Source organism: Xenopus laevis, chromosome 6L, assembly GCF_017654675.1.
Source record: "Xenopus laevis strain J_2021 chromosome 6L, Xenopus_laevis_v10.1, whole genome shotgun sequence".
Classification (NCBI taxonomy): Eukaryota; Metazoa; Chordata; class Amphibia; order Anura; family Pipidae; genus Xenopus; species Xenopus laevis.
The window spans coordinates 36,833,978-36,854,148 of NC_054381.1; the positions used below are offsets into that span (position 1 = coordinate 36,833,978).

The 20,171-nt window shown below is 34.7% G+C and overlaps 1 protein-coding gene across 1 annotated transcript in view; it reads right to left on the minus strand.

Moving 5' to 3' along the window:
* agmo.L (alkylglycerol monooxygenase L homeolog) overlaps positions 1 to 20,171 on the minus strand; it is a 156,283-nt gene that overhangs the window by 19,613 nt on the left and 116,499 nt on the right. Inside the window, exons 11-12 of the mRNA XM_018267345.2 lie at positions 20,043 to 20,125; positions 18,933 to 19,038 (exon numbers count right to left, since the gene is read on the minus strand). Coding sequence (XP_018122834.1) covers positions 18,933 to 19,038; positions 20,043 to 20,125 — 189 coding nt within the window. The remainder of the gene's footprint in view (positions 1 to 18,932; positions 19,039 to 20,042; positions 20,126 to 20,171) is intronic.

A 20,171-nucleotide genomic window follows, 5' to 3' on the forward strand; every position in this document is an offset into this window, starting at 1 on the left:
ATAACGTTTTCTTAAATTGGCTGAATATTTCTACTCTTTGCTGAGAAAAATAAGTGCTTAAATGATCACATTAATGTATTATGCAAATTGCACACTGCCTATGACATTTATTTTCACCTAAAACAAATTAAAACACATTTATGGAAAGGGTACTGTTCACAGCTGTGACTGTGTGGCTGAAACCTTCTACTATGTATCGCTAGGAGGTGTCTAGAATCATATTAGTGCCTGCATATGGAAAAAGAATGCATAGTCTGTCTCTACAGAGAATCATGGAAAGAAGACGGAATCCATCACTTCAAAACACAGTAAAAACAGGGTCCCGTCTTCATACACTTTGTAAAACGTCTTATGGCAGAAATTGTTAGCTACTGAAACTTTCCTTTTTACTTCAATAGTTAGACCAGGTGTATAGTGGTGTAAATCAATGGTATTATTTTAAGCATCTGGCATAAACGCAGACCTTTATAAATAAGCTAATTAGTTCTAACCAACATTTACACCATTTTTTGTATTATAAATATGCCTCTAAATGTTAACACTCCATTACTTATAATGCTAGCACAATTTGAATGTTAAGACCAATGTCTGGTCACAGAGCTAGAGTTTAGAATTAAAAGAAACATACAGTTGAACGATAGAAAGAGAGGCCACTGAAAGATATACGCTTGGAAAAATGAGAGAATTAAAGATTACTTAATGCTATAGAATCATCAAAGGCAGGTATCGAATTGTGAATGCTATTGCAGAAACGTTGATTCTGTAGGTCAGAATCAAACAAACCCATTGGTTCATGTATGAGGAAAATTGGGTTTAAAAGATGGAGCTGCAATTATTGAATATTGGTCATTACAATTGGCCCATGGAGCTGATGAATTAGGTTAATACAATTGACCATCTGTGTGTGTGTATTGGCAGATCTTCCATCTTATTGACTGTATTTGTCTCCTGTATCACAGAAAAAAAGTTCACTTTAAAAGGGATTAACAGGGAAGGACTAACCTGTTGATCCATGATATACTCTGCTTTGCCAACATTAAGAAGACAATTTAAGAATGTTCTGGAAACTTTTTCAGATTTGGGCTTTTTAGTTCAAACAATCACATGTTTCTCATAGTTCCTTAATCCTTAATTGTTTATCATTTATCAAGAGTAAAATCCATAAAGTTCATGAATACAAATGTTTGCCAAGTAAAAGCTGTCAAGGTCAATGGAAGTTGCCCTTCTTTTCTTGCAAGATCTAGCTTTCATTAATGGTTTTAGAGGTTTTAAAGATCCAAACACAAAATTTTAAGTTTTTGATTTTTTTTCGGATCACTTAGCGACTATTTTCATTCATCCTTTTTATAATCTGATCTTTTAATAACTTTCATGACATTCCAATTTGAAGAGAAATATGGGGTTATGTAATAAAAGACACTCCCTGTTTTCCCATGAGCAGTAAGCCATTACAACAAATCAGCAAAAAGCATTTATAGGTCAAAAATCGTATTGGTTTCTATTGCTTTCTATTGCCTGGGCAAACTTAGCACCATTTATTACATATGGGGGAAAGAGTTTAATCATTAACACTAAAATTTGAACTTTAATAAATAGGCCTCTACATCTGTATACACTTTGCTTTCTCAGAATCTATAATGTCAGGTGGCACATTACATGGCTGAACCTAATGAACAAGTGTGTGCCCTATTTACCCTGCTACTATATAAATATGGCCATTGCCTCAACTGAGAAATAGGGGTCAACATTTTCTTTTTTTTTTCTTTTAAAATCTGAATGAAATTACCCTGTTATAATAGTGATAATATCAATACAAATATTTTCATTTGCAGGCTTGTAAAAAGTGACATTTACAGAAATAGGAACCATATTTAGTTTTGGAACCTGCACACATTTTTTTTTTATATTATCATTTTATAGCATTGTCATTTCTCATAAATAATAAAATTCATGATGTACTGCTTTATATTCAGTACAGGTTTCTTTGGCAGCTGTTACTCTGCCACATGGCACAATTTCTTTTCCAACGAAACTATGGCTCCTTGACATCCGGAAAAAAACACCTTTCACATTTGTTTAACTGAATTGACCTCTGTGTTTCTCACATTCTGTCACTTGAATGTTGATCGAAAATCTCATACTGACGTACTGTACGGTCCCTGAATATTTTAATTCAAAAACATTTTGACTTAACATAACACTGTGCAAACAAATGTTTAATACTATTTGTTGATCGACATTGCTCCACTACCACTGAAAAACATTCAAGAACTTTTAGAGGAGGCATTAGGCATCATTAGTATTCTGTCAGTCACAGTTCATAGACATGGGATTGAGTTTTTTTTTTACAATTTAATAAATATTCCTCTTATAAATCCTTACAATGTCCCAAGTGCTATAATGACCACTATAATGAGAAATACTTGGAAATGCTGAACTTTCTTTCACTATGAAAAGTGATATTTATGAGGAAGTACACATTTTTTGTTGATAAACGTGATGAATAAAGAAAGGACTAATGTAAATGAGTACATCCATAATGACACCAAGCAAAACATGTTTTTATAATTGTAGGCCGGTTACTAAATGAACAGCCATTTCAGGAATAGGCCGGCTTTTGTAAATCAACAGTGCCTCACTGTTGTAATGTACAAGATAGTTTTATTTTTCAAGCAGTGCACATTAAAAGTTCATTAGCTGTAATTAAAATGTTCAGCTATTTGTTAAGTTAAACATCATTTAGGTCCCATCTTGTGAAAAAAAAACGTATACCTGCTTAAAAATCCAGCAAATCCAAAGCAGGCTGGGAATTTTTCATGTTTTTCTAATTCATTTAATCCAGTACTATAATTACTTGTACAGGTTTCTAAATACAGTGAAACATTAACTTATAATGGATGAAACGATTTCACTCGTAAACTATTCATAGTTGTTCATCAAACTTAACAGTTAGAAATGCTTTCTCGTGAATTGAGTTATTAAAAAGGCAAATTAAAAAAAGAAAAAATGAATAAAGCTTGAAATAAAATTAAAATAGTGGAACTGATTGGACTGATTTACCCAGCAAATGTCTAAAAATGAGCACCATTGTAAAAACGTATATCGTTATATTGTCATTATAAAAATTATATACTTTATTTATCGCAGATATTTTGCATTAGCATTACAAAAATATGATACATAAAACAGTTCTGATAATGCTAAAATGAATGGGTTGTAGCTACTTATCAAGGGTCCTCAAAACCAAGTCACCTTTACAGCATCTGCCCACCAGTGAACTCTTTTGCATTTTGATATGGTCTAAGCTAGTGATGCTATTGTGAGTTTACTCTTTGCTTGAATGCTCCACCTCTATATTCACACCGAGGGGATGTTTTGAGAGGCTTATTGACAGCAGACAAGAGAGTCCCTTTAAAATGAACACATTTGAAAGGTGCAGTTAAACAAATAGCATTTATGTAGACAATTAGGACAAGATACTGTACCTGAACAGAAGAGAAAAATTGGAAAAATAATATCATCTTATGTCAATGTGGGATAAAAAAAATTAAGTCATAGTTTGCTTGAAATTAAGTTTTAAGGTGTATATATAGTGAATAAAGTACCCCCTCTTGTAAAATATAAGGATATTATAAGTTACCGAGGAGTTTCATGACCTTATATATTTATATATTTTATACAGGTCATGGAACTCCAAGGTAACTTCTAATATCCTCATATTTTGCAACCGGGGGTACTTTATTTATTATAATACACAAGTTTCGGTGAGTCATGTGACAGAAATGACATCAGAACTCACCGTTTATAAGGATATAATATACAGGATATTCATGGCTTTTCTGTATTATAAATGAAATAAAGCACTAAAAACAAGATAAAAAAATAAAGCTCTATTACTGCGAACCTAATAAGTGTCTTGGGAAGAATTAATATTAGGTCTTCAAATCATATCTTTAAATATTGGAATGCCAGATATTTTTATTTCACTGTGTAAAGAAATATTGTAAGGTTTTTTTTATCCCTTTAAAAATGGACACTAGCTACAGTACAATTTACAAAATAATTTTAGACATGTTGCTGTTTGATGATGGAGTGTCTGTTGCATATCATTAAAGCAAGTCACACAACCTGCAGGTTAGGCAAACAAATTCTTAGCTTATAAAGTAAATCTTGAACAGACACCTCTCAACAGTGTTGTTGTGCTCTTATAAATATGTAATAACTATTGTGGTGCCTGTACAAGAAACTTTTTTAATATCTTCAATTAAGGTTTTTCATTTGAAAGTAACTTTATAGTTTTTTTTACAATATACAGTTATTGCTAATTAAATATTTCATACAACACTACACAAGCCCATCTCCCTTTTTTCTCAGCTCAAAAATAAATCTAAAAATCTTCTTTCTTTTTTTGGAGGGTGGGTTTTAGATTAAATTCTAAATAGGTTCAATCCTAAATAATGCATAATATGACTGTGGAATATAGGGAAATGGTTAAGGAGTATTACATAAACACACAAAGGTACTTAAACGAATATTACTAAATAATGAAACATCCCGACATGACCTTGACAATTAATACGAGGTCAGATTCAATAGATCATTTTAACTGTTCATTTTCAAGGATTTTATCCTGAGATGAATTTTTTTTGTATTAAATACCATATGCATGTAGCCTAAGAATGTTGGAGTAAGCATTATATGAAAATACACATAATTTCGTATGTAATGCAATTTTGAATTTGTTTTCCTAAGTGTATATGTTTCTATACCAGACTACATGGAAAAGAAATCACACTTTCAATTGAAAATGTTTGTCTCCACATTTCCTTCTCAATACACTTAGCTGTGTAGTACAAATCTAGTTTCTACCAGTTTCTCTCTGTTTTAATTTTTTCATCTTTACATCCATTGTCTAGAATAACATTGCATTCTACAAACTTCATTCAAACACATTCCACATTTACCCATTTTCTGTCTCCCCATCTACAGCAGTGAGTCTCAAAATGTTTGGCTTCTCCCTACCCCAAGCGTTCAAGAGCACTGGAATGAAGGGCCCAGCCTAAAATCCAGCTTGGGAAACATTTGCGCAAGATGCCTATTCGGTCCTATAGATACGACAAGAAAAACGTAGAAAGAAACTTGAAAGTTAGTGTTCCCAAGAATTCTCAGAACTACTGTTGAATGGCTGATGTAACAATGTTTTCAATTGGTGTAACGTTTTCCCAGGTATCCACTGTGTCATATGGCCAAACATTTGTGGAAAACCCTCCTATTACAACTGGCTATTTAGCACACCCTTCACTGGATACACTACATTAAATGAAGCAATTCTTTGTGGTAACAGTTTAAGGACTGATCCTTTCCCATTTCAGAAGGATAATAATCCTGCACTCAAAGGGCCATACAGAATTGCTTTGCAGTGATGTATGTGGAAAAACTTAAATGGCTTGCACAAAGCCATGTGATCTGATCTCAAATGAGTCATGCAAACAATGTTACACATAAATACATGCTAGAAATTATTGTCTGTTCTACTCCCATTGTTGATGGTCCAGGACTAAGTGCACTTGGAACCCCTACATAATTTGAATGTCTTTATATGCCTAGTGGGGCAATACCAAGTATACACTCATGTCCCACTAGGTGGAGGCATGATGCCATAACTAAGCAAAATTAAAATGCAGTAGGTGCAGACTGAACATATTAGTCGTACTTATGCATACGTATTTTAGTTACAACGTATTAAGCATAATAAACTCAAAAAACTCAAATTTAAATTTGCCATCAGAAGCTGCTGAATTCATGTTGAATTCAAAGGGAGTTGTCCTAGGCAAAAGTGAAGTATTTTTTTTTTTAATTTGAGTTTTTCAAATGTTTTTGCTCTTGTACAATGTTTTTTTTTAATGTGAATTTATTTGAAGTGGAAAAAAAAAACCTCTAAAAATACACAAATTTGAATTTTGATAAATAAGTCTCCAAGGGGCAGATTTATCGAGGGTCGAAGTGAATTTGAAGGAATTTTCGAAGTAAAAAAATTCTAAATTCTAAGTAATTTTTTGGATACTTCATCCATCGACTTCAAATTTACTTCGAATTCAATTCGAAGTAAAATAGTTCGAATATTCAAATATTCGATAATCGAAGTACTGTCTCTTTAAAAAAAACTTAGACTTCAATAGTTAACCAAATGAAATCTGCCGAAGTGCTATGTTAGCCTATGGGGACCTTCTAAAGCATTTTTCTAAGTTTTTTGTAGTCTAAGTAAAACCGTTCGATCGAACGATTTTACTTTGACCACGAAACTGTCAAATTCGGTAAAAAACCTTCGCCCTTCGATATTCGAAGTCGAAGTATAGCCATTTGATGGTCAAATTTCGAAGAATATTTCACTTCGAAATTCGACCTTTGATAAATCTGCCACCTAGTGTATAGGCCCTAGAAGTGTATTTGTTCCATTTGGGCTTCTAGATTTTAGTGCATCTTAGAAATCCATTGAATATTCACTTTCAGCAAAGTTTCCAATTTATGTTCTAATGACAAATGCATTACTACTGATCATGTTCAACAGTAGATTTGCAGGCCGCGCACTCCTGGGTATCAACACAGATCGCTCGTCTCCAAATTATTTAAAAAGGTAAATTCTTTATTAAGACATACAATCAAATAACCATAGCGTCTGAGGTCTGACGCGTTTCGTGACAACACACTTCCTCAGAGACCTCATTTCCTGTCACATTACACCGAGTTTAAATCCCCCCCAGCACACCTGTACATTAATTAAGACACTGAAAAAACGTTTTTTTAAACTCACTAAAACTCGCGTCAGTTATAGATAAAATAAATGCTAGAAGTAGGAATAATTCCATAAGTTAGTTCTTTGATTGGTATAATATATAAACATAAACCATATAATCTAAATTTCATATCTTGGAGAATTACAAAACTTCATTCATGTGACATACAATTTGCTTTAATCCATAATTCATTTGTAAAATATAATTTTAATATAATAACTACTATTTGGAGACTTATATGTAAAAATATTGTAACTGTTTCATCTTTACTAATTCAAAAAGCGATCATGCAACAATGTATAAATATATAATGCCACTAGACATACTCAGTGTTACCATATAAAATGGGTTATTATAGTTAAAAATAACAACTGATGTCAAAGACTGAATTTAGCCCTTCAGGTTGTCTGGTGTGTAATTGGAATATCCATTTAATTTCTGTTTTTAAAACTTTAGCTTGTAAATCACCACCTCTAGGGCCCAAATTCACTCTTTCTATTCCCTGCACTGACATCCATTTAATATTTCCACCACTGCACTCCCTAAAATGTCTTGCCACGGGAGCATTCGCTTTTTCTGATTTTGGGGCAGATTCACTAACTTTGAGTGAAGGATTCGAATGAAAAAAATTCGAATTTCGAAGTATTTTTTGGGTACTTCGACCATCGAATTGGTTAAATTCGTTCGAATTCGAACGAAATCGAACGATTCGAAGTAAAAATCGTTCGACTATTCGACCATTCGATAGTCGAAGTACTTTCCCTTTAAAAAAAACTTCGACCCCCTACTTCGGCAGATAAAACCTACCGAAGTCAATGTTAGCCTATGGGGAAGGTCCCCATAGGCTTGCCTGTGATTTTTTGATCGAAGGATTTTCCTTCGATCGTTGGATTAAAATCCTTCGAATCATTCGATTGGAAGGATTTAATCGTTCGATCGAACGAAAAATCCTTCGATCGATAGATCGCAGGATTTGCGCAAAATCGTTCGACTTCGATATTCGAAGTCGAACGATTTTAGTTCCCAGTCGAATATCGAGGGTTAATTAACCCTCGATATTCGACTCTTGATGAATCGGCCCCTTTATGTCATTAATGTGCTCACGTATCCTGTTCTTTAGATTTCTGATCGTGCAACCTACATACTGTTTAAGGCATTTTAAACATGTTATTAGGTATACCACTGACTTGGTATTACAGTTAATATAGCTCCTAATTTGATATGTTTCCTTCGTTACACTGCAGGTAAAGATCTCCGATACCTGAACCACTTCACCAGTGACACATCTCTTTGCTCCACATCTGAACATTCCAACATTATCCAGCCATGTGTTAGATCTAGTTTCCATATTATACATGCTAGGTGCTAATTTCATACCCAGTGTTGGAGCCCTCCTTGCCACTACCTGGATACCTGGCTCTAAAAGTTGCCTAAATACTGGATCCCCCTACTGATCATGTCGGCTATGTTTTTTCAAAACTTCAGATAAGCGACATTTTCCCTTTCACACATGGCATTTATTTTAGGGCAAGTTATCCTATGCTGCTCTTTTATTTTTAACTTCCTCCTAATATTTGTGTAAGCAGATTAATGTCTTCAATTTCAACTGTCTGGTGTGATTGCTGATGTTTTATATGTAGCTAGGCAAGCTTCTATTAGGGGAAACACATTTTCCAAAGAAAAATTGTATCATAGCTGTCGCAATAAAATTGGGCTTTAGGGAATATCCATGTACTTCTTACAGTTACAGTGTGCAAACTTGTCATAAAAAGAATAAAAGAATTTTAGATCAGAGTTCGGAATTTAGTGAAAAATATGGTATTCATGAGGACTGAAGTAGAAGACAAACCTGTTTTAGTTATGGACCTGCTTTAGTTATGAATATGATATAATATATTTATGTTGGCTTTCGTATTTAAGCCTTAGAAAATCCCAGTCAAAGTATCAAATTGTTATCTGATTTCTTATTGTCAAGAATTTCCTTCGTTTGAAATTTCTTCATTGTGTTTTACTATTGCAATTGGCATTATTTATATTAATTTTATGTATATTACTTTCTGGCAGAAAGGCTATTTAATGGAGGAAACATATGCATTGATCTGTCCGTTATAGGGTAAAGGCATTTATTTTACTTTACTTTATGAAATAAATGTGAAAAAAATCCTATTTGTGTAAATTTTCATCCGACCCACATCATTTTCTTACTGTTTCCTATATTTGATCTTCATCATTTGGAAATCTGAATTCCCTCTGGTGAATTGTTCTCTCGTGAACTTTATTCTTCTGCCCCACCCATGGTTTATTAAAAACACATCCAGCTAGAAATCATTTTAAATATGACATTTCTTTTCACGAACTCGCTGAACAAAAAACTTAGATTCTGCCACCTGAATCTGCAGCTGCTGGCTGAGTTTTCCAAAGTCTCACATTTCCACATTCACGTGCAAATCACATCAATGGAAGATATGTCTAATAGATTCCAGAGTTTTTCTCTCTTCAGCTAAAATCAGGAGGCAGGAAGAGGATAATGAGCAGATTTACCTAAGGTGGCGTGTCAGGCTAGCAGTAGGGGAGGGGGTTGAGAAACTGTGAAAGCTTTAGGTGGGCTGCCTTGCCAGAAATGCACAACAATTTTACAGTCAATTGGCTAAAGCATCTGGACTCATACATCATTGCCTCTAACTGTGAGTGAAGCCAGCTCACTCATTCGCATAAGCTCTAGTAAAGAATGACTGTGCTGTCATGCCTGAGGAAAGATGGAAACAAATGTAATTTTAGCCCAAACTGCATAGTGCCACTTTATTCAGATTACTTTCTGAAGTCATTTTTTTTTACAAATGAAGGAATGAAAAATAAATGGAAATAAAATGGAAAATGTTGATTAGACAATCAATGTACACTCTGTACAATGCATTCTTAAAAGTGCCTCTTGGAATCAGAATACAGGCAACTAAAACACATGCCTTTACAATGAATGCAGATGTAGTTAGTTATTTCAAACTGCGATATAAGGACTATAGTATATCAGCTCTATGAAAACAGTGGAATCCGCCCCATATCCTTATTCGGATCCTGTCAACTCTGAAAAAGCTTACTGTGACTATTGGTCATCACAGCTGTAAACTTTACATGCACTGGTAAGCAGAGCCAGGCCAAGTAATATCTGCATGAGGAAGTTCTACTTGACAAAGTGTAACTGGCTTGTCTGCACCACATGCCTCAATCACCTCCATACCTTTCACCTCCATCTCCCCCACTCATGCATTCCCAATCACTTGCCTACTCACTACCTCACTGGAATTGGACTCCCCTCCAACATTGCATCCTAGACACATGCCTATACTTTCTAATCGTAGTACAACCCTAATGTACATGAGCATCCTTTTGTTCTTCCATAACTTAATTTATTGACTGATCTACATTGTATGGATTAAGTAACTGCCTTTGTGTTGTGTGCATAATATTCAGTTATTTTTGTGACCTTTTATTTTGGTCCCATGGTCTAAGATCATGTGATCATGTTTAAATCTTTAACTGTTCTTCCAAAAGAATCTACACATATTCCCCTTCTCCCATATTTTTTTGTGGTAGAGTGTATTGAAATTATGACAATTGAGAATTATGTTCAAATTCCATTAAAGGAGAAGGAAAGCTACAGAGGTATTTCATTGCCAATAGATTAGCTGCAATAGTGCAAGCTAGAATGCTATATTTATTCTGTAGAATGTTTTACCATACCTGAGTAAATAGCTCTAGAAACTCTTTGTTTGTTTAGGATAGGAGCTGCAGTATTAACATGGTGTGACATCACTTCCTGCCTGAGTCTCTCCCTGCTCTGGGCTCAGATTACAGTAGAGAAGGGAGGGGGCGGAAGAGGAACAAACTGAGCATGCTCTTGCCCAGGGCAATGAGGTTTAAGCTGAAGGCAGGATGTCTGATACAGAAGTCCATGTGTACACAATAGAAGGAAAGAAATGCTGTGTTTCTTTTGACAGGGGACTCAGAGCAGCGCTACTTTTGGGGTTTACTGGTATATTTAGATGGACCTTTCTGATAAGACTTACTTAGTTTTAACCTTTCCTTCTCTTTTAATCCTTTTATTCAATCCACATGGTAGATCACTTCAACTCAAACAGTTCTAGCTGATGGTGTCAAATAAAAGCATAAGTTAAGTTAAAAAAATTGGATATTCTTTGACATCACTAACTACTGTATTATATTACATTATATTGTATTTATTATTTAATATATGTATGCAATGCTTTACAAGAGCTAAACACAATAAACAGAATAAATATGTAATTGCTAGGATTTTGAATGCATAATGGGAATGAGGATCCTGCCCCAAATATTTTTCAGTCTGGGAATAATGAATTGGAATTTTGTTACAAAATTGAAATTCAGGCTAGTTGATAATCTCATGTCATCATTCTGCCTCATGCTATCCTTTTCATTGTTCCATTCATTGTTAGTAAATACTTAATCCTATTCTTAACTGTTGAATTTCTAATTAAAATAGATTCATATTTCATACTATATATATATATTTATTTATACATTTATATTTTTCAAGCATATTGTGAAGATAAGGTGAAGTTGCTCATAAGAAGTGCAGTAAGAGCCTTCTACAGTCTTAAAACTCAACCAAACAATAAACTACTTAGGTCTTCTAATGCAAAGGTTAGTTTGTGTATCTAACCTCTTTCCCCAACTGGACACACTATCCTGAGTAGCCCTGATGTCTCTGGTGGTCAGGTGTTCAACACACACAAAGACATCTGGTGTCTGTTTAGAGGCTTCTAAATATGCATACAGTACTTAATAGGCATTATATTGAACTTCATTTTGAACTTCCCATAAAAAGTGTTAAGTTACTGTGTCTTCCATCTGTTAATAGTTAGTCCATTCTGCCTGGTTCACTACTAATGCCATCCTGTAGCATTTCCTTAATAAGATCACCTTCACACTCCATTATCAGAGGATGCACAGTGTAACCCCTAAGTGCTGGCTTTGTAGACCATTTTCTAAATAAAACACATCTTCAAGGATTCACATAAAAAAAAAGAGACATTTGATTAACACCTATTTTGTAATGGAAATAAAAAGTGCAAAGATTGTATTTGTTCTGGCCAAAAGCATCTTACTGTGGAGGGGGAATACATTAACATTGCAAAGAAATAAATGTGGCAGTTGCCTATTATCTTTGGTTGTGCTCCACCTCTTGTTTGTAGGCATTTTACAATGTCAATCTTTGCTTTCTAAATGACAATGCTGCTTTAGATATATGCTGAGAAACATGTGGATCTTGTATGTTGGCCCCATGGAATGTTATGAATGAAAATATGAAACGTGAACACACATAAGAAGATGAGGTGCCAAGATAAACAATACATGTTTAGGGTGATAGTAAGCTAAGATTGTAAGAATGGACGGCACACAATAACAATGCAGAGCAGTTATAATAACATTTCAAAATAAAAAAGTTATTAGAGCTTAAAACTCTGAATTTGGATATCTACTGTTGTTCACTAAATGTCTGTCATGAAAGAAGGCGTGAAATTAGGCTCTTCTTGCCAGCCAGATTCATTGTTCCCTAAAGAGAAAAACTTTCCATGGCAAATAACACTCATCTCTTTTTTCCCTTTAAACATAATCCTGGATACAAAGGACTCATTGTAGTAGGGAAAGAGTTTTACTGCAAAGGAAAGAGTATTTCCTTAAATCACAATGTTTACATTACACATGCCATCAGACAGGGTGAGCTCATCAGATGCATTATTTAAATGTGAATTCATTATTTACTGTATAATTGCAGACATTTTTAGAAGATATTGCAAACATGCATTTTTGAAGCAGCCAGTCATCCAGCTGAAATAATATTTCTCATTTATCTGTACTCAGAAAATAGTACCACAACATAAATCATTCCAGGTCTTTGAGACCCTTATTTTGTTTTTTTTGTTTACAATAAACAGACCTCACGCTCACTAGGAGATGTCAACCATTGGAAGTAGAAATGTAGTGGTGTCACTAGCCTACCTTCAAGGAAAGAGTTAGATGGAGCCATGTGATTCAATTTTTATAATTTACAGATATAAATAAAGAATGGGCCAGACTCAATTCCATGAGGATAATATAAGGGGCAGATTTATCAAAGGTCAAAGTGAAAGATTACATTTTTTTTTAATTTCGAGCTAATTTTTGTGTACTTCGACTAGGGAATAATCCAAATTCAATTACAATTTGAAAAAAATTAGAAAATTCAGATATAGAAATTTATCATGTAGTGTCTCTTTACAAATTCGACTTCGACCATTCGCCATCTCAAACCTGCTGAATTGCTGTTTTAGCCTACAAGCTATTTGGAGTCAATTGGTGGAATTGGTGAAAAATAAAAGTTTTTTTTGGAAAGACGTAGAATCAAATTCGATTGAATGCGATTGAATGCGCTGCTTTGATTTCTATGATTGAAAAACTGACCTATTCGATCGAAAACGGACCTATTTGGCCAAAAAAAACTTCGATTTTTTTATATATTTCAATTGGTCTTTTTTAATTCGAATTTCGAGTTATGGGAGTTCAAAAAACTCCCATTACTGTGAAATTGGACCCTTGATAAATCTGCCCCTAATTGTTTATCTCATTAAAATTCAACACAAATGTATTGGAAAATCTGGAATTCAATTAAGAGACAAGTTTTTTCTCAACAATTTGAATCTGGCCCAGTATTTAGGTAAGGCAAAAAATTAGATTCTACTAAAGGATATGTTGCTCGGTTTAAAAAATAAACTCACAAAATCACCTATTGACATTTGCTGAATTGCATTTGCTGAATTGTTTGCTGAATTTATGGCGAAGTAAAACAGGCCAATCACTATTTGCAAATAAAGCTGAGCTACTGTATGTAGATTTAAAAATATAGAAGCTGCTTTCTTGTTCACACTTTATACTCTGCCCTACTGGCAACATTTCTGGCTTCAGGTCCTTGTGCGATGGGGTGAAATGTGCCACCTCTTAGTTCTCTATTGCTTTCATCCTACTACAGAATGATTTAAAAATATTTGAAAATTGGGCAACAAAGTGTTAGATTAGATGTAATTCAGCCACATTTAAGATTATAAACCTAGACCCTGGTCATACTGTATGTATTCTGCTTACACAGTAAATTGGATATCTTCAAGGAATAGTGAAAGAGAAGGAAATTTAGCAACTGTAGTAGACAGGAAGCTAAACAGCATCAGCCAGTACCAGGAAGCAGTTGCAAAGGCAATTAAATGGAATGTGTAAATAAATAAAACATCAGACACAAGTAGTTTTACCACTGTATAAGTCACTTGTCAGACCATCAGAAATGCAGTGAAATTTTGTGTCTAGTCTACAAGAAAAACATACAAAAACTTGAATGTAATTAGAGGTGAACAGAGGTTCATAATTATGTCATATATTTAATATTATAAATATGAGTATTCGTTTGTCAATGTGTTTCAATTGCTCTGTTAGTCAACTTTGCTCTTATATTCTTAATTTTGTAAACTTTAGATTCTGATCTATGCACATGCATATTTACTCTTCAAATAAACAAAATGGACATATGTGAAGGAGTACAGGTGGATCTTTGAAATCTGACATGGGGATAGACATATTGTCAATTTCCCAGAAGCCCCAGTCATGTGACTTGTGCTCTGATAAACGTCATCATCATCATCATTTATTTATATAGCGCTGTCAAGATACGCAGTGCTTTACTGCAGTTATAGCAAACAAGGAATAAATGGTGGATAACAGACAAGGATTACAGAGAATAATAGGGTTTACAAACTAAAAGGTTAGGGTACAATTGAGACATTAGGATTGTATAAACACTTTGTCATTTTTGATACAGCAATGATTAATTAAGGTACATCGAATAGGCCTCTTTAAACAGATGGGTCTTTAAGGAGCGCTTGAAAGTTTCGAAGGAAGGAGAAAGTCTGACAGCTTGTGGCAGAGAGTTCCAGAGAAAAGCAGAAGCCCGAGAGAAGTCTTGTAGACGAGAATGGGCAGAAGTGACCAGAGGAGAAGTGAGGCGAAGATCAGAAGCAGAGCGTAGGTTTCGTGAAGGAGTGTATTTGGAGATTAGAGATGAAATATAGGGAGGGGTTTCATTATTAAGGGCCTTGAATGTGAGTGTAAGTAATTTGAATTTGATTCTAGAAGAGATTGGGAGCCAGTGAAGGGACATACATATGGGAGCAGCTGATGTTGAACGGCGAGCTAGATGAATGAGTCTAGCGGCCGCATTAAGAACAGATTGGAGTTGTGAAAGGTGACTTGTTGGAATACCTGTGAGGAGTAAGTTGCAGTAATCAAGGCGGGAGATGATGAGAGACTGAATCAGTGTTTTAGTTGAATCTGAACTGAGATAGGGTCGTATTCGAGCAATGTTGCGCAGTTGAATACGGCAAAATTTTGCAAGTGTTTGAATGTGTGGTGAAAAAGACAGATGAGAGTCTAAGATGACTCCTAGGCAGCGTGCCTGTGTGGTGGAATGAAAGGTGGTGTTGTTTACAGTGAGTGATATCTGAATGACAGGGGAAGATCTTGGAGGAAATATAATGAGTTCAGTGACTGACGTATAAACGTCAGTCACTGTTTACTGCTGTACTGCAAATGTAAGTGATATCACCTCCTCCCCCCCCCCAGCAGCCGAACAACAGAACAAGGAAAGGTAACCAGATAACAGCTCCTTAATACACTATAACAGCTCCCTAACACAAGATAAAAGCTGCCTGGTAGCAGGCCCGGACTGGCAATCTATGGGTTCTGGCAAATGCCAGAGGGGCTGCTATAAGGTCCCATACAAAGTCAGTATTTAGTAGGCTGGAGGGGGCTGTTTGGGCCTCTATGTGGGCTAAATGGGCTTCTGTGTACCTGAAATGCCAGGGCCCATTTTAATTCTCAGTCCGGACCTGCCTGGTAGATCTAAGAACAGCACTCAATAGTAAAATCCAGGTCCCACTGAAACACCTTCAGTTACATTGAGTAGGAGAAACAATAGCCTGTCAGAAAGCAGTTCCATAGTACAGCACTTGCTCGTTCTAAAAGTACATGGTCAGGCAAAATGACCTGAGATGGCTGCCTACACACCAATATCACAACTAAAAAAATACACTTATTGGTTCAGGAATTCAATTTTATATGGTAGAGTGAATTATTTGAAGTGTAAACAGTGTAATTTAGAAATAAAAACTACACCATAAAAATAATGACAGACTCCCTTTAAAATTGCTTAGAATAAAACATATGCAGGAAAGACAATTGAACAATTAAGTCGGTGTAATTTTCCCTAGTGGAAAAAAATAAAGATAAGAAATGTCAACTAAAGAAAAGTAATCAAAACAAAGCTATGCTTTAAATATACAATTGTATATCTCGGTTTGGTTGGGGAAGAGTCCAGGGAAATACTTGTTTTGGGTCAAGGTGTATTTTAGGCTAAACCAAACTCTTGAAGCTGTAGGAACCAGTTTAAGCAAATTCATGAGATACTTGCGTTGCTATTGATTTTAAGTATAATGGCCCCATTCTCCTACTGGTCCAGATGAGCACTCATCATTGATGTAATTAATTGCCACCTGCTCTAATTCAAACCCCCGTGTCACAAGGCAGAATGACGGCCTGCAATATTGATGATATTAATGATATACTGTAATGAAACTCTACTATTTATTACTCTACTATACTATCTATAGTATGGTCATTAGACGTACACATTTATTTACAAGTATTCAAGTACTTTTACTTTAAAATATACCCATCATACATATACTCCTTATACCCCCCTACCCACCACCCCCTTTTGGATAGATACTTACTAAGTATAAATACTTCAATATTTAATAATTTCCTATACCCATTTAAATTGTTGGTAATCACCGTGTACCTTTTAAAACTGTTTTTATATGTTGACTTTTCTGCTTGAATATTTAAAATACTGCGAGACACAATTCCAAAAAATGTAAAACTTACTATAACATAGAGTTCCATTCTGCTTCACACAATAAGGAAATCAATTCTGACATTTTTATCCTGTATTCGTTTTGCTGTCAATTGGCATTAGCAAGAGAAAATAGTCCAGTTTCCATTGCTTTTAATTTAGAAACAAGACTGAAGGTGCAAGTGAGTTTAGTCTACCAACTAATTGAAATAGCTCTTCAAATAATCCTATGTTCAAAGATCTAATGTTTTAACCAAATCTAGCCATTTTCCCTGAAATGCAAATATTTCTACAAACTCAAGTTGTGTTATTTTGGAATTAAAGGGTGTTTTGACAGAAAATGCTGGAAATTTGCCTCCGGCATGAAAAAGTGTAAAAAAAGGCAGGGCCTTGCAACCAAATTCACACGTGAATATTATGTTTCAGTATATAACAGATTGTACCAAATTTTTAGTGCAATTGTATTAATTCTGACACATCTGCTGCAACTGTGTCATGCACAACTCCCCCGGGCAAATGCATGAATGCTGGCGAAAAAATATGGGAATTTCTCTCAAAATTGCACTTAGCTCACTGCACTTGCAGTTGTAAATGACCCCTAAGAGAATCAAACATCTTAGCAGTCAGGAATAGTTGAAATATTGTACTGAATACTTTTTTCTACACTGTGCAATACCATATGAATTAGTATTTACATAAATACATTCAATAGTGACTGTAAGACAAACTGTAAAAAAGAGCATCATGTGTTTGAGTAAGGCCTTAGGGTGGGTGTGAGTGTGGCTCATTTTTGGAGATTATATATATATATATATATATATATATATATATATTATATATATATATATATATATATATATATATATATATATATATATATATATATATATATATATATATATATATATACTGTATATATATATATATATATATATATATATATATATATATATATAATATCGAAACGTTGTGTGTGTGTGTATATATATATATAATACACAAAAGCCATGAATATCCTGTAAATTATATCCTTATAAACGGTGAGTAGTGATGTCATCAGTTATAAACGGTGAGTAGTGATGTAATTTCTGTCACATGACTCACTAAAATTTGTGTATTATAATTAATAAAGTACCCCCAGTTGTAAAATATGAGGATATTAGAAGTTACCTCAGAGTTCCATGACCTGTATAAAAACACTCGGCCTTCGGCCTCGTGTTTTTATATGGTCATGAAACTCCTCGGTAACTTATAATATCCTTATATTTTACAAGGGGGGGTACTTTATTCACTATATATATATATATATATATATATATATATATATATATATATATATATATATATATATATAATACTATGTGCAAGGGTAGAATAATTGGCATTAATCTGTTCCTATATTTGCATCACTATATTGATTTCATTTTACTCCATACGATTTTTAGAAGCATCCTGTGGTTTGGGGGAAAATTGTTGGAAAGAATTCTTTGAAACAGGCACATGTATCCTATACAATTCAGAATTTATTCCACATACGGCTGAAAACAATTGGTTTCCACTTTATAGCTTGCTCTGCATTCATATGACACTTCATAAACTTCTCCAAACTCCATCTTGAAAACCACTATCCTTATACCTGGTAAACACTAGGAGAACACCTAAGAAAGCTACGATGGAGTTTAGACTAGTTTATGAAGTGCCAGGAGAATCTGGAGCGGATCTGTGCAGTGGAAACCAAGTGCAGACTAAAGCAAAGGCTCAGTGAACATAAACATGCCATAAATAGTGGGATAAAAATGGGTCAAAGCAAGCCAAACACTGCAGTAATAATGCACAGCTAATGCATGTTGTTAAGGGAATATTTTAACATTTTAACATTTTGACTCAGTAAAAAGAAAGAACAATGAAGAAATCACAGGCACGGCACCAAAGCAAAATATGACTTTGAATAACAGGCACCATGAAAACAAAGCATGCATTGTGTTGGAACTAGCGTTACATAATCAGCAAATGTGTCAAACATGTTGGCCCATTCTGCTGAGTTCCAAAGGTGATCATCCCTTTGTACAAACAATCACTGTTGGAGAAAAATGGCTAGCATTGTTCCAATACAGTTATTTTGAAAATAAAAAGTGGTTTATACAGAATAATGGCACATTTCTTACCTCACATATTATTACCAAATATGGAATGTCTGTTGTCATAAAATCATATTTTTGAAGGAAGAGGAAAAGTAAGCATCGCATAGTCTCCAAAAGGGAAGCTTTAGGTCTAGGGGTAAACAGAAATACATTAGAATTTGCAAACAGTTGTATAAAATGATGAAACCTTGTTTTTGCCCTAATTAATTAAATTCTAATGTGGATTTAGCAATGCTTTATTAAACCTGTCTAAGTACAGGCATGGGAATCTATTATCTGAAAATCCATTATTTAAAAAGTTAAAAATTATGGGAAGACCATCTCCCATAGGGGCAAATTCACTAAAGCGCAAAGCACCTAACACTAGTGCAAATTTGCCAGCGTGACGTCATTTCTCTACTTTGCCGATTTACTAACGGGCGATGGCGTAAATTCTATAGCGAAGTGGACCTACTCTACTCGCACCCTTACGCCAGACGAAGTTGCGCTATGGCGAAGGGACATAAATACGCTAATTCACTAAGTTGCGCATTTTACTGAACGTTACCTCTTGCGCCAGACTTGCCTTCGCCACCTCAGACCAGGCGAAGTGCAATAGAGTAGATAAAAGTTGAAATTTTTTCTAAGTCCCAAAAAAACGCTGGCATCTTTTCCTTTTTTAAGGGTGATAGGCTGAAAAAGATTGTAAATTTTTTTGGGGGTACCCTCCTTCCCCCCTACATTTCCTAACATATGGCACCTAAACTATACAGTGGGCACATGTGTAGGGCAATATAACAACTCTATTTTATTTAATGAAGCTTTCCCAGGCTTGTGTAGTGTAATGTATTTGCTGAGTCCATATATGTCCATTGTACTTTAACTTGGCGCCGTATGCAAATTAGGCATCGCTAGCGTAACTTCGCTTTGCTTGATGAATTAACGCTAGTGCAACTTCGCTACCGTTCGCCTCCCTGAGCGCAACTTCGGATTTTAGTGAATTAGCGGTGCCCTGGCTAAGTACGGCGAAGCCTGCGCAACTCCACAGGTTAGTGATTTTGCCCCATAGACATTTTAATGAAATAATTGTTATTTAAAAAATAATTTCTTTTTTTTCTGTAATCATAAAACAGTACCTTGTACCCCTGTACTTGCCTCTTTTCAAAAATGAAACCAATAGATGTCAGTGTTAGCAGAATGTACCCAGTCCTCACAAGAAGTGTCACAGGTGTTAATATCTATAACAACATTAAAAAAATATACAAATATTATGAGTAAGCAGAA